Source organism: Phaethon aethereus (assembly GCF_964289735.1).
Source record: "Phaethon aethereus genome assembly, chromosome: 5".
Taxonomy (NCBI): domain Eukaryota; kingdom Metazoa; phylum Chordata; class Aves; order Phaethontiformes; family Phaethontidae; genus Phaethon; species Phaethon aethereus.
This window is the reverse complement of record NC_138579.1, coordinates 37,957,803-37,974,388: the sequence shown is the minus strand read 5'-3', so window position 1 is coordinate 37,974,388 and position 16,586 is coordinate 37,957,803. Positions and strand designations below refer to the sequence as shown.

The window sequence follows — 16,586 nt, the reverse complement described above, 5'->3', positions numbered from 1 at the left end:
AAAGCTGGACATGAGCCAGCAATGTGCACTTGCAGCCCGGAAGGCCAACCGTATCCTGGGCTGCATCAAAAGAAGCATGGCCAGTAGGTCGAGAGAGGTTATTCTTCCCCTCTACTCCACTCTGGAGAGACCCCACCTGCAGTACTGCGTCCAGCTCTGGGGCCCTCAGCACAGGAAGGACATGAACCTGTTGGAGAAGGTCCTGAGGAGGGATGCAAAAATGATCAGAGGGATGGAACACCTCTCCTATGAGGACAGGCTGAGAGAGTTGGGGTTGTTCAGCCTGGAGAAGAGAAGGCTCCGGGGAGACCTTATTGCAGCCTTCCAGTACTTAAAGGAGGCCCTAGAGGAAAGATGGAGACAGACTTTTTAGCAGGGCCTGTAGCAATAGGACAAGGGGTAATGTTTTTAAACTAAAAGAGGATAGATTTAGACTAGATCCAAGGAAGAAATTTTTAACCATGCGGGTGGTGAAACACCGGCACAGGTTGCCTAGAGAGGTGGTAGAAGCCCCATCCCTGGAAACATTCCAGGTCAGGTTGGACAAAGCTCTGAGCAACCTGATCTAATTGAAGTTGTCCCTGCTCATTGCAGGGAGGTTGGACTAGATGACCGTTAAAGGTCCCTTCCAATCCAAACTATTCTGTGATTCTATTCTATTTCCAAGCTGCAATTTTAGGGACAGATTCTTTAGCTGGTATTATTAAGCCCCTTAAATAAATGGAATGACACCAACTTACAACAGTGGAAAAGTGGTCTTATTTTCAGTTATAAAAGTGAATCTATTATTATTTTTTATCTGCTGTCTCTTCTGTTCATTTTTATCACCAGTTCCAAAGCAAAGAGGTAGAAGAATGAACTTAAGATTAAAGCTTTTCTTAGCTTTAATATACTGAGTCTTAGAAAGTCTGTTGCTTCTTATTACTGCAGTATTTGGGCCCAGTCATGCAGATACCACACTGACTTTATAACTGACTAGATTGCTAGTTTAACATAATGATTAATTGTTTATTTTTTGTGTAAAATGGTAAGACATACAAATGATAAATACCTCAAATTGGACAACTGATCTCTAACATTAGTCCTACAACACAAAATGCAGCAGATATTCTGCTATAACACATTCTGCAAAGGCTTATTCTGTTTTTTTCCCCATGATTTTAGCCTCTTCCTTTTTAAGAGGCAGCACTTCTGCCAGATCAGATTGCTTTTACTTCCTGCAATTCACTTTTCTATCACAACAGACAAGAAAATGTAGAAATTTAGAACTTTGAAGGAATATATATGAACATATTTTAAGATCTTTCTCCTCATTAAGAATGTCTTAGCTCATTCTGATGTTCAAGTTTCAAGAGAACCACCAAAAGAACCCCTGTGTTTGGGTGGTTGGTGGTAGCCAACAAAAAAAGGAAGCAAGAACTGAAGATCCAGTGACAAGCCAAACTGCTAACATTGGACATTTCCAGCCAGGATTTTTTTTTTAAAATGGAGATGCTGTACCCAGTCTGCATCTAGGCATTTTGAGCATTCTTGCCTTGTAAGGCTTTAGGGCAAATAGAAGACATCGGAAAGTACCTCCTTCGAGGAATGAGCTTGAATCCTAGCTTTTAAAATCTGTTACATCCTTAGGACCAGTGTTAGGATATTAAGACAGCTTTGTTGCTTGTCTTTGTGCAGTTAGTATGACCAATCTTAAGAGTCAAGTGACTAAATACTGCTTTTTTTATGTAATTTTTTTCCCTTCAACTTCCTTGGTTCCCACCTATAAATAATGACTATGTCTAACTTAGCAACCTTGACTTACAGATACTGGTTTATACCTAGGGCATCTTATTTCACCATAAACCCTCCTCCACATGTTAAAGTTTCTCATGTTTATAGCCTGTTTATAAGTTGTGTGGAAACAGATCTTGTTCTCAGCCTGCCACCAACTGCCTGTTTTCTGCTCTACGTCTGTGTTTCTAGACTGACAGTATTTTTTGCCAGTCAATTTCTGTCAGCATTTAAAACCCGAACTTTCCTCAGAGGATCTTTCAAGGCTAAGTAACTTCTGCTGCAATTTCTACTATAAATTACGAAGTCAGCAGAGTTTCTCTTCGCTATGGACAATTATGCTGGGGATATCCTCGTCTTAGAGATGTGCTACAAATACAGGTAAACAGGGATAATGATATTTTGATCATGCAAACAGTTTGTAGTCAGAAGTACTATTTCCCTTCTGTTCTCTTTCTCTCCTGAAATCCCATCTTAAATATGTTAAACACAAAAAAAGGCTGACCTCCCCAAATTTTATATTGGCATAGCTCCAATACTACCTACAACTTTTAATGCTTCCTTTTAATGTCCGTGACTAAGGACAATATAGCAAAACATTACATTTTGATAAAGGCATAAAATAAAAAAAGGACACAATAAAAGAAAGAATTGTTTTAAGTCTTCAAATAAGACACCTTTTCTTTACCCTACTCTGACAAAAAGCTGCACACATCTTGATATGACTGTGTGTGGGTCCATTACCTCTTTTATATACGCCAAGATCCCACAATACGAATACAATATTGCTTTTGCAAATTACACCCTGATCCAGTTCTCCCTGGGTTTACTCTGGTTACTCTACAGTAAACCAGATATTACACATTGCTCATCCCCTTCAGGCAAGTAACTTTTTTTTTTCTATCCACTATATCCATCAATCGTTGCTTTTAAATTTTTGTATGAGACTACCTCAGAACAAAAAACTCTCTGAAACAAAGTGACTGAGACAATTCCAGTCTTCATTGAACTGCAATGTGAAGTACTAATTTTTGCCTGTGCGAAAATTAAAATTTAAGTAAAATTTCGGCCAGGAAACTAATCTGAAAAGGAAGCTGAAGATAAAGGGAAAAGATTATTATTAATTTCAGTGAGAATTATTCCCTAATCACTACCTTTACAGAAAATACAATTGCCATAAAACAATCCATATATAAACCTATCTAGAAATGCAAGTTTCATCTTGCAAGCTTTCGCAAATACAAAATCTCACTGAGAAAACTAAGTTAGTTCACAGTTACAAATTTTGCTCTCAAGAGGTTTATTTCTCTAATATGACAGTGGAGTGTGTTGCATTGCCAAAATCAGCATTAATATTCTCTTTAAACCACTACAGCCTGCTGATTTCAGAGAAGGTACTAATATGTATACTGCACACACTTAAAAATATAAAAAACATAATGGATATATATGGTTTATTAAGTGTAAGGGACACAGAATATAATTGGTATTTCTGTGCATATATGTTATGTGATATGGGGAATATCTCATTTTTCTCACCTACATTTAATAGGTTTTTTTTCCTTTTAAAATTAAATTTAGGCAATCTAAGGCTCTAATCAAGGCAACTTCTTGTTAAACTTATTAAAGAGGTTGATAAACCCATGAGAAATTTCTGTTTCCTGGAGCCTGGAAATCTGCAATATGGAAGGGCAGGAATATTACTGTGTTTTGGATAGATTTTTAAAAAAAACTTTCACAAAGTCACACTCTGAGTATTTATGATGTCTCCCCCTAAAATTTTTCAACTCATTTGCCAGTTTCAAACAAATTTCATGGAGGGTAGAGGTCTTAAAACTCTAAATGGGTTACAATAAAACTCTACGTTCAGTGAAAATAGTTTCTGTTTGCACTGACTAGAGTGGAAAACCTGTTGTAACAAACTGATGAAGAAAGAAATGAATGAGAAATGAATGATGTGACAGAGAAAGATAACCACCATACCCATCAGTCATTGCTTCTACAGTTTTTATCTGATATGACATTTTCCAGAAGTACTTTTGTATCAGTTTAAATATTTGTGTTTTCAGATTAGAGAACTAACGGTTGGCAAGAAGGAGAAAAAGGAAAAGATATAAGCTCTTTATTCTCTTTTGCCCAGGACTGGAACAAAGATTGACAGTGCTGGTGAGGTACTAAGAAAACAAGCTGTAGATGGTAATTACTATGATTATTATACAAAAGCAAAAATATCTTAAAAACATAGAGAAAGGACAGCTTAAAAAAAATGACCAACCTTCTGAAAAACTAGCCAATTCCTGCTCTGAGTTTGAAAATCTGATTTGAATTATAGAATGCATTGGTTGAATTCACTGCTTTACTGATACTGAAGAATATGGTGCCAATTCTTTTTAGTAACCTCAAAAAAAAGAAACTATTGGAATAAATGTGTGTGTATGTGTGTACACATATACAGCTTTATCATCAGGTGTGTAAACTTTAAAGCCTTCACATTTCCTAAGTGACTTTTCAAGAGACATGGTCATCGTGTTTTAAATACAGAGGTGTTATGCTATTTGATTGATGGTTTAAATTACTGTTTGCCTAAGGGAACAAGAAATTGCAGCCTCTGGTCATCAAATCTAGTGACACATTTTCCCAAGAACTTACACCCCGTTTGCTGGCTGACATGGAATGCATGGGTCAGACAGCACAACTCTCTCTAGGCCAACTGTTTCCTCAGGTTTCTCTAACCTACAGTTATGAATATAGTAAATTACATTTCATTCCTGATGATACTGTAGCCATTATTCTATCCTTGATTCAAACCTAGACTAAACCTTTGGGATATGGAAAATAAAGTATAGTATTTTGTTAGAGCCCAAGTTATAACCTCTGGGTTATAAAAAACTAAGTCTTTTCTACCATTTATTGAAATAGTTGCCCGCTATTCACTAAAATCCAGTAATTTATAACAAGTCCACTGTATCCTGACTCATCAAGTCTTTTCTTCTGTTTCTGAGAAATTCTACTTCTAAACAGAATACAAAAATACGGGAGAAACTGCAGGTGATGAAAGCAAACTATGAACACCCAATGCAAACGCTGTATTATGTTAACAAACTGCTGAGAGAAAAAAACAAAGCAAGGCAAACGAAGGGGAAAAAATTACCAAAATTTCATAGCTTTAAAGCAGTAATTTAGGAGATTATTTTAATTATATTCAATTATTGAGTATATTAGATGATAAAGCCTATGACTAATCAGAAACAGGCTTTATAGCAATGATTATCTCAGCGGCCAAATGATTCAAACTGACAATGCACACGAACTTTACCTTGTTTAGCCCTGTATCTTAAACAGAGTATTTTCTGTAGCATTCTCTAAAGGATAGCACTGAAGTGTCTTTGTTAGAAGAAAATAAGCAACACTGTCTGTTCACACAGTAGACTAGGAGGCAGGCAGTGTATTTTTAGTTACTGTTAGTGCAAAAGCCTCTTGGAAGTGTCTCTTACCGGTTCTCCTGCACTGCCTGCTGCATGATGGCAATAACTGATGAGACCAGGGATGGGCTGTTCACCTTTTGCCATGATAACAGCTGAACTGGTGTAGGATGGATGCTTCTAATGCACAACACATAACAGCTATGAATACAGTGACAGGAAAACATGAAACTATACAAGCAAATGACCAAAAGGGAATGAGGTGAAAACAAGTGTGACACTGAAATGCCAAGCTCATAGGAACACAGCCAGTTTAGATCTCAGGTATTTTCTGCCTTTAAAAATTGCACGTATTATTTATCTTCGCCTATATAAAAAAAATTAATCAATTTAAAATTTTCATTAATAAAACCTGAAATTTTCAAGTGATAACTACCTTAATTCATCGCTGTAAAGGTATATGTAATCACGATTTTCTGTACATGAGGACATGATCTCCAGCTGCAGCTGTCTTAGAAATGTCAAGATGTCTCAGACCTGACATTTCTCAGATTCAGACATTTCTGGAGTTACAATACTGCTGCTTTGGTTTAAAAATTGTTTAAAATAATTTTGAGTTACTTAGACTTCCAGTTCCCATAATAAGAATTAAAAGCTCAATTTGTGGAGTAAATGTAGAACAAAGCAGTTTGGAAAAAAAAAACATTTCCAAGCACATAGGAATACGTTGTCTTTCCATTTGAAAACTGAAGACATAAAACTGAGGTAAATATCTATATATTGCTTCAAGTGATATGATATTTCTTTGGAAAACATACACAATTTGAACTGAAATAATTCTCAAGTGTTACGTAATTTTTTCCTATTGTAGTCTCAAATTTATTATTTTGGTTTGAGTAATGTTGATCTGTGATTACTGGTTAAAACAAGGCTATAAAGACAATATGATGACATTTAGTTTTGTGGCAAAATTTCAGCTCTCTCATGCAGACATGCACACTAGAATACAGTAGTCTGGATATCTTATTACTTTACCTGCTACCTATCTGTCATACTTTTTATCAGTGTTTTTAGAAACCAAGATTTTCTTTTCAAAATAGAGATTATGGCTTAGAAAATGTTGTTGCTATTTGTTAATATGCCACCTACTGGATTTTGCATGTTCAGGCATGTAAGTACTTTGAATTAAAAAAAGACCACTAAAAGCAGTCTGTCACATCAGAATGGTACCATAAAAATGCATGTTATCATTAAGATAATAAAGAATATATATCCCCCTGAAATTTGATATCACCTACCAACACAGGATTCAGATATTTTTATGAAGCTATATTTCTACAAAATGTACCTAAAATACATCTGTTTGACCACACAGACATCAGTGTACAGTCTTAATGTGCAAACGAATATTGGTGGAAAGTACCGGAGATGGAAACTAAATGGTCTCTTAGGGAAACAAGCCAGACTCACCTTAGCTGCAATGGCTGCTGCCGTTATATGGGACGAAGAACTGTCCTCTGTTGAGGCAACTCCACTATCCTTCTTCTCTTCCTCCTCTTCCTCACACTGTACTCCTTTGTCTTCTGTCTGCTTGTGAGGGCTGGTGGTTGGAGGAGGAGAAAGAGGAGGTGGTGGTGAAGGTAGATCTTCAAGCTCATCGTGTACCTCCTTTACTTTTACAATGGCATCCCGCAAAAGATCAATGGCATGAGGTAGGGCTGGCAGTATAAACTGAAAGCATTCCTATGCACAACAAGAAGAGAAATGACTATGAAAAGTTACCTGCAGAATTAAAAAGGGATTTCGCAGATTAACTCTTAAAAGATATTCGGGATTTAGATGTATCTTTTCACCCAGTCATAAATAAAACCTTAAGTGCCCTATGCAAATGCTCGTAGAGGGTAAAAAAATAAGCTCAGAACCACAGCTGGGGACTATACTACACATTTTTGCCTTTTTTCATGCAAGTATAGCAAGTTGCATACCAGGACTACTATAATTAAGCTAATATTGGATTAAAACTTCAGAAAACAAGAGTTAAATTTTCATGAATACGTAATACAGAAACCAGTTCACAGCAGTTGGCAGAATGCTAAAAAAATGCAGAATAAAAACATTAACTCTATCCCTGCAGGGATATTAGCTTCAAATTATTCCTGTTAAGTTCCTTCACAATTAGAGAACAATTCATAAAGGTTCCCATAATTATACTTTTATATAATTATATGCTTTTTTATTCATGGACTTCTCTTTTATACTGGAAGAATGACAAACTACATTGATGTCACTGTAATTTTATGTAACTCAGAAAAAACTGTTCATAAATAATTATTTTTCAAACCTCTCCTTGTTCTATTATCTTAAAAACAATTAGGAAGTTTCTTTTATATGGCTGGAGAAAGCAAAAATGCAGACACCGTGTAACCGTTCTTGTTCCATAATGGGCATACACATATATAGCTACCTCTGCTGCTAAAATATCCTAGCATTTCATGAAATCAAAGAACCACCTCAGGACGTCGTGCAGTGCAGGCTCCTGCTCAGATCAGGGTCAATATGAAATTCAGACACGTTGCTTAGGGCTTTGTTCAGTAAAGTCTTGAAAAAATCCAAAACCAGAAACTCCACAACCCTTCTTGACAACCTGTTCTAATGCTTAATTACCCTCAAAGTGATTTTTTTTTTCCTTTTCTTTTTATCCAGCTTGAAGATACCTTCTTCAATTAATGACTATTGTCTCTCATTTTCCTCACAGGCACCTCAGTAAAGAGTTTTTTTCATATCATTTGAGCAGACTGCATATAAACATTAAATTATTGTAAAAGGATGGCAGGGTCACAAGAATGAATTGCTGTTAGGGAATGTACAATTTGACAGATAGCTGACATAATTCCTTTTGTTGCTCTTCATTTTCAGTTTTGTTTCAAGCATAAGGAAGATTTTAAAAAATGTATTCCAACATTTTAGAGTATCCAGAAAATAAATAATGATAAACATTTTGTAAATAGATACACTAACAAATATTTTCAATAAGTAAAAATGACTATGTAAACAAAATAAAGAGCAAACCATAGGTCAGAAATTACTAGAGTTTATATAAGCCACTTCGTAAGTCAAAAACATGACTCACAAACACTGTATTTCCTCAAAGCTTCTAAATAAGAACCCACCTTTCAGTTGCTCCTTTAAGAGTAATGAAAAGTCAGACTACTTCATAGATTTATAAATTCTTTAAACATTCAATTTGGCACTCTGAAGAACTGGAGTAAACTGGATGAGCATAAGATGCTGTATATAATGAATACATATTAAAATATATTTGTAAACATAATAAAGAATTATAACTTCTAATATAAATGCAAACCTCAGAGTTATTGTGCCTCCACAGTATTACTTTTTAAATGGTTTAAAATATGGAAGTATACACTCATCACTACTTCAGTAAAAAAGCAGACCTCAAGTAAGTGGTGTACAAGGACAACGATCTGTGAACTGACCAATAATCATGAAAAAGTACATTAATGATTAACTCATTAGAGAAGCATGTTCCCCGCTCCTATCACAAAAATACAGCCTTGTTGGCGTAACTGTTGGTGAAGAGGTTCCCAGTAAGTATTCTAAAAACTCATGCTATTTGTAAAACTCATTGTATTAGGCAATTGTTACTACAATTATGAGAATTGCCATAGACCCAATGATTTCAATAAGCATCTAGTAATTCCACACTTTGCCCTCTTTCATAACATTAAATACCTTTTGCAAGGCAAAAAGAAAATAATACGAGCCAGAACAACACTATAATGGAAACATTCTACAGATCTTGATTCAGTGGTACATGCCACACAAACGTTCTCTGGAGAAAACACGTTCGGCATGCATTGCGTCCATTTTTAAGACGGAGCATTTACATTGCTGCCATTTTCTATTAATATTTTAATATTTTATTAATGAAATATGTATACTGCTGCAATTCATAGCTTTATCTAAGCTTCTTATATGATTGTATTAATATGATGGAAAGGAAATTAGAAAGTCATAAAAGACAAAAATGAGAGAAATTTCTGGTAACAACTCATTCTCTTTGGTTTTTGAGGTCCAGCTTGTTATGGAACAATTTCCTCTACTATTCATCTTAAAAATCTTTGCTGAAATCTGATATTTTAAAGATGTTTCGTATTAAAATAAGTTGGGATAGAACAGAGTATCATCATGACAGGAACAAATAAATCATCAGTTTATAAAAAGCTTGCATGTATAATGACATCATATGACTTTTTTTATCTTCCAGCAGAATTACCTTTTTAATTACTTAATTTATATCGAACTATTGTTAAAATACTTATTAAAATGTTTTCATTTCTCTTCCTCATCCTCTTTCTACAATTTACCTATCTTCACAGTCTGAGTGCCTCAGGGTGGAAAACTACAATTTTTTTTGTACCTAGCATGTTAGGAGTGCTACTGAACACAACAAAAAGCATTAGAGACTATAGGCTATTTCATCTCTTTCTTAATTCAATAAAAGAACTATAGACTTCTTAAAAAAAACTTCTTACTGGTGCACCAGTTCTCTAAAATGTGGGGCTCACTGCTATGTTAAATACACGTACATACATATGAATTCGCACTCATAACTGGAAGACTTTCAAGCAGATATACTCCTGCCCTACTATCCTCCAATGCTTGTTGCATGTTTTGAAGGCTTTTTAATTTCTTGTCAATTACAGAGTCTCATTAGATTTCCTAAAAAGGCTCTAAGGAATGGTAGAATCATAGAAGAGCTTACTGACTCCTTAAAGTGAAATACGTAGACAATGTATCTGAAAACCTGCAATGGCTACTTGAGATAATAGTATTCAAAATATTTCCTCTTCAACTTCAAGGTGACAGCCCACATAAGTATTCATTATTTATCTCTAGACATAAGTCTTTCAAGCAACAGTGACTTCAGGGTTGTGCTGCCAAACAAATACAAGCTGGGGGATGAAGGGATTGAGAGCAGCCCTGCCAAGAAGGACTGGGGGGTACTGGTGGATGAAAAGTTGGACGTGAGCCGGCAATGTGCGCTCAGAGCCCAGAAGGCCACCCATATCCTGGGCTGTATCAAAAGAAGCATGGCCAGCAGGACAAGGGAGGCGATTCTGCCCCTCTACTCCACTCTGGAGAGACCCCACCTGCAGTACTGCATCCAGCTCTGGGGCCCTCAGCACAGGAAGGACATGGACCTGTTGGAGTGGGTCCAGAGGAAGGCCACAAAAAACATCAGAGGGGTGGAACACCTCTCTTATGACGAAAGGCTGAGAGAGTTGGGGTTGTTCAGCCTGGAGAAGAGAAGGCTCTGGGGAGACCTTATTGCAGCCTTCCAGTACTTAAAGGGGGCCTACAGGAAAGGTGGGGACAGACTTTTTAGTAGGGGCTGTTGCAATAGGACAAGGAGTAATGTTTTTAAACTAAAAGAGGGCAGATTTAGACTAGATCTAAGGAAGAAATTTTTCACCATGAAGCTAGTGAAATACTGGCACAAGTTGCCGAGAGACGTGGCAGATGCCCCATCCCTGGAAACTTTCAAGGTCAGGTTGGATGGGGCTCTGAGCAACCTGATGTAGTTGAAGATGTCCCTGCTCACTGCAAGGCGGGGGTTGGACTAGATGACCTTTAAAGGTCCCTTCCAACCCAAACTATTCTATGATTAGTACTCTGTCCTCTGTGACAGGGTGCTACTGGTTCAGAAGACCTTGATGAACTACCAGGTACGCATTTGTTAGAGGCCAGAGGTAAAGACACAAGGCCACTGGCATAGTCTAAGCCCCGGAGAAATATGTTCTCATGATTGATGGGGGATCCACCTTAGCAGTTTTGTATCATTTTGTACAGCCCACTATTCAGCTTAGCAGTATTTGTGTGGAAAATGCTGTTTTTCTCGATCTCACAGAAGGGAAGACCACTGGAAAGATCTAGCCTTACTAACACAAAAAAAATTCCTCCTGATGTTTAATTGTGTTTCTCTCAGCTCTACTGTCAGAAAGTAAGCATAAATAAAAACATAAAGCCTAACTTCCCTGTCCAATCTGAGCAAAATACAGGAGGGGAAAAAAGTATATAAAGAGTGTAAACTCTGATATCCATATCCAAAAGATTTTAAAAATCCTCAAACTCTTAAAAATTTTGTTCCTTTTTCCCCCTCTTGCTTACAAAAATTGGGAATAGTCTTCACATTCCAGGAAGTTCTACCATATACTATGCCTTCCTCTTACTTCTGTGTGAAAAAGAACGCTTTCTTGGAAGCTGTAGACAACACAGGGATCAGGTATGGGCTGACTAGAGAAGAAGGAGGGAGCATAAGAGACGATTAGACTCTTCATTAGCACTCCACTATAGTGAGTGCTCTCTTACACTACATGTAATACTGTCCTGGTCCCACAGTGCTTTCAATCAGGTTGGAATTGTATCGTCCCTGACTGAGAGTGAGGGTGTGTTCAGTCATATGAATGTGCATTTCAATTTGCTTTTGTAAATTTTGTTGTAGTGGGTACTTTCTACCGTTCAGAACAATGGGAGGTACCCATCATGGGTCCTCAGTAGCAGATCAGTAAGAACACTTCTTACCTGTGATCCTTTCTTGCTACCTGGCAGATTAATTATGAGAGTTTTCCCTCTGATTCCACACACAGGTCTGAAAAGAAAGAAACCCAGAGTGAACCTCCACTGCAGAAACAAGAACAGAGTATTTATAAAATACTATAGAGTATTATAAAACCTATTATTTATCAGAATTTGTAGACTCAATTTCCAACATCTAAAAATATTTGCTGATCACATTCTCATAAAACAGCTCAGGAGAAGCTGAGCTGAAAAAGCATTTCCATCTTTTTTACATCAGTGTAGCTCCCTTAATTCTATTGTTTACTTGCAGGCAATATGTTCTTTGATACAGTCCCTGTTTGCTCATACATATGGTTCCTTTGTAACATAATTGATGGTGTCAAACACTATTTCCCTTGCCAGGTAAAAAAAATAAGTCATGATGGTTGCATTAATTAAAATACTTCTTTTTTTTTTTAAAAGATGCAACATAAAAAAAGCACAGAGGGAAGTAATTCTCAGGTGAAAATTGCACTTATGCAATTCGTATCTAATCCTTCCTAGCAGTCTTTCCTTCCCCTTCAAAAAAAAACCCAAACCAAAATGAACTATCATAGATGGAAGATTTCATTTTTTTTTTTGTCTTTAGGGAATTCCTTTGGTCTTGATGCAGACTTTGCCTCTTCCTCCTTTTAGCTAAATATTTTAAGAAAAAAAAAATTAAAGTACTGGATTTTGTCTTGAGGTTGTAAAGAGAGCCTCCTGCTTTTCTCCACTGTTTATGAAATCAGTGGTGAAAAACCCAGGGCTGGGATATAAGAATAAGAAAAAAGTAAAAAGACAAAACCAAACCACAAAGATATGGAGGCTACAGTTGAGAGAAAATGTGTAGCAATCTCTTTATCAGACAAAAACATGAGCCATAAGTGAAGACAGAATAGAAAAGAAAAGAATTTCTTGATAGGGCATTACCAAAAATTTTGAGCCAAAGGACATGGTTTGTGGGGTAGCCATCTTCCCTGGGTTTCTTCTTATAGAAATAATTCTCAGCTATTAATGTCATTCATGGCATTTTCTAGCAGGGTAGCAAGTATTCTAGTGATAGCTGTCATAATGCTCACAATTAAATAGCACAGATACCATTTTTGTGCCACAAAATGAACTTCTGATACCACAGTTAAGCCAGCCTGAAGTGAAGTCTTATTTTCAACTGGCAGCTTGAATATTGCCTGACTCTTAGCCTCTGTTTTCCAATATTCAACTTCTTGCATACTGTATACCCTCAGTTAAGAAGGAATTCCAGGTAGCTGAGGAATGCTCTACTGCAATACAAAGATGAAGAGCCTGAGTTAAAGAAATGTGCTCATTTACTCTTGTTGCAGTAGCCAAACTTACAGAATACTCAATCCTGCAAATCCCTTGTCGGATATAGTTTATGACAGATTCAAATTAAAGGAAATAGGAATCACCCACAGAGGAATTAAAATGAGGTGGAATTGTATTTGGCAGATAGCTCCTTTAATAATCTTCTTGGCTGTTTTATTCTGCTTTAAATAATTTCAAACATTATAATTAAATGACCAGTACAACCAACCAATAATAAAAAAGGACTAAAACAGCAGCCGTTCTCCTGAAAGCTGTAATTTTTGACTGCCAATAATCACATGTAGTGGCTCAAGACAAGAAATGGAGCTGCCAAAGATTTCTCAAGAGAGCATGCAAAAGTAAGTAAATGTATCTAAGAACTGAATGGCTTGCAAAAAATATTGTGTGTGCTCACAACATAAAAGCACATAAAATGTGCATGCATTCTGGGTAATTTCAGAGATCAGTTAATGATATTTTTCCAATGTAGAACAGTTGAGAGAGATGCTGTGGATCTGCTTTTTCTTTTTTGAGAAGTCAAAGAAATTACATGCAAAATTATCAATCAGAACTTAATTTCAAAATGAAATCAATGAGAGGCAAGCTTATGACAAGTGACATTTAATGTTAAATACTTTGAAAAGTTAGGATCTACATTTCTCAAACTATGTACCTAAAATGAGTGTGTGCTTTTGACCTCTCTTAGTGTGTGCCTTAGTCCTCATTGTAAGGGGGTATTACAACACCACCTCAATTTGCAGAATTTTCTATGAAAATATATTAACAATTTGTGTCTTAGAATAACAAATAATGTAAGAAAAATCCCAGAGGAATTGAGTCTGTATTCAGAGAAGATTCTGAATAGGGAGCACCAAAATCAATACAGGATTACACATAGGACAACCAAAACAAATAAAAGTAAATGCCCTTCCTCCATCTTAAGCATCTGCAGAGGAATTCTACAAAAAAATGTAATCATAACAGACACAGGCATTCCTGCAGAACTGAGATTGTGCAAGAAACCATAATGCTGTAATTCTGTAATTTTTGTGTATTTATCTGTATGGTCTGAACACTGTTATAAAAATGATGGACTTCTGCATGCTAATTACTTTTAGGCCTGAAGTAAAGTTTTTCACTGGGAAATTTTTAAAGGCTTAATATGACTGCATGCAGTACCTTTGTAATGTTCTCTCCCATCACTGTCATCAATTACTACTGAAAGTGGCTGTAGTTTAAGGGACATTTACTTGCTATATGTTCAGAAGAGTCAGGTTGCAATCCAGCATTTTGCTTCCACTATCATTACAACATCCTTTCAGCCATCCTGATCACACCATACCCTAAATCAAACTTGGTAGTGGCATCTAAATGGCTATCCTTTTCTTGATCAGAAAAAGAACAGCTAAATTAACCTTTCCTCTTCTTGTTGTAGTATTCTATTATCCTTTCCCTTCAGACAAACACAAACTATGATATAAAAAATTATATCAGATAAAGGATGAAAATACTTGCTAATTTGGACAGAATATGATGGTGTTAACTTGGTAATGTTGCCCTTGCAGATATGTGATAAGTGATATGGCAAGTTTTAAAACACCTTGTCGAATCACTAAACCTCTCCTCTAAACTTCCTTTAAAAATGCAAGTATCTGAATAAAAAGTTGCAGATTTGAAAGTTCCTTCTTTATTTCTTATATAATTATTTTCTTGTTCTACCCTCATTACACAATGAGATATCAAAAACCTGTAACAGCTCCTGTTTCTTAGTTACCCTGAAATAATGTACAAGCACAAACTAACTTATGAAAGGTATTTATATTATTAAGTCTATCATAGCTAAATTGAGGTAAATTGAAGGAATAAAGTAAGAATCAACCTCGGAAAGAAATACAGGCTAACAAAAGATGTCACTGATAAAAAAGAAACACCAACAGGCAGAGAAACAGTTACTAATTATTCAGTAGGAAATACCAAACTCTAGGAGGTGAAGTACTATATCTGAAATCATGGGATAAAATACCACTTAACTTGCTCAGAGAGCTTTTGCTGATACTAGAAAAAAAGCAGTATCAAAACAATACATTTGTATTTGTCAAGGGTTTTTTTGCTAAACAAAGCATTTCAGTACTTGATGAACAACATACAGAAGAATTCTTCACTCACCACTGAAATGCCACAGCTCTAGGATGGAAAGGCAGCTGTTTAACAGCATGCCTCAATATTACAAATAAGCTGGCACAGAAAATACAGGAGGATACAGTGTCTAATGGAGACAACAAAGGGAATTAAGTGAGAGAATGCAACTTTCATTCTTGGAATTTGGCCACTTCTCTGAAGTTAAGACTTGATAACAACGGCAATTTTCAGTTATTTGTGTACAGTCATTTCATGACAATGTGTATTTCTAAGGAAATAGGTCATCTCATATTTTAAAGGAAATAGTCTCACCTAGAGAGCATGCCTAGAGGAGTAACATTAAGTGATCCCATCAGCATTGCCAGGGCCATCCCTGGAGCTTCTCGCTCTATTACTTCTTTAGTGGCCTGCAATCAAAGATTAAATAGCAAAGTGAGTGAAGAAGTACAAAGACAAGAAAATTATAAAGCCAGTTAAAATTTGTCTAAGAGTATCTCCTTTTTATGTTTCTGCCAAGAGGCGTCCTTGTTAAATTGTCAACACTGAAATATGTTGAAGAATTTTCTCTTGGTTGTGTAAAATAGGGAAAGACAAGGAGTTGTGAACAAGCACTGTTAGCTGTACTGTAAAAACTCCTATAGAAAATGTTAAAAGTCAGGACCATATATATATGTATCTATAGGAAATGTTAACCAACATCACATAGATAACTACAACTCCCTCTAGCAGAAAGGAAAGAATGTTTGGGAATAAGCAAAGACAAGACCAAATGTAACTGCCTTCTCTTCCCCATCAATCTCATGTGCTTTTTCCTGTTGAGATTTTCCCAGGCATGAGAAGGGTGAATCAGTCTGCGCAGAAGACAGAAAAAAAAAAAAACTGCAAAGGGAAGCCCATGTAGCAGGCAGGCAGGAAAATAGTAAAATGGTAATGATAATGGCCAGAAGCTGAGGCCTTCCCTTTTGATCATGTCAGCAAAACAGCGGTTCCAAACAGGCTGGCTTTTATTCACAAGCAGTCCATATGCAGTGGGCATCGAGAAGCCTGGAAGCAGAGTCTGGAAATTCTTGTCTTTTTAGTCCTTTTTCTACACAATGAATCAGATGGATAATTATTTTTCTGGGACATGTACAACCTTCTGTCCTTACTTCCTAACACAAATTGTCTTAAACGCACAACCCGTCCAGTCACCCAACCTCTAACTTTAGTTAGGACATAACACCTCAAAGGCAGGTTACCAGAACTGCCTCTCTCTTCATTTCCCTCACAATAGTTGTTGTTCAGTGGATCACCTTGTTTCATGTT

General features: G+C 36.4%; 1 protein-coding gene across 8 annotated transcripts in view; it reads right to left on the bottom strand.

The window, feature by feature from the left end:
• The window catches only part of GPHN (gephyrin), a gene marked incomplete at both ends in the record, with an annotated part of 312,397 nt that overhangs the window by 106,288 nt on the left and 189,523 nt on the right, over positions 1 to 16,586 (bottom strand). For 7 of the 8 annotated variants that reach the window (XM_082000102.1, XM_082000108.1, XM_082000103.1 and 4 more), the window contains 3 exons: positions 6,666 to 6,938; positions 11,802 to 11,868; positions 15,594 to 15,688. In XM_082000102.1, the coding sequence (XP_081856228.1) occupies positions 6,666 to 6,938; positions 11,802 to 11,868; positions 15,594 to 15,688 (435 nt within the window). Of the gene's footprint in view, positions 1 to 5,267; positions 5,376 to 6,665; positions 6,939 to 11,801; positions 11,869 to 15,593; positions 15,689 to 16,586 lie in introns of all 8 variants that reach the window. The other variant, XM_082000105.1, reaches the window with a different exon arrangement.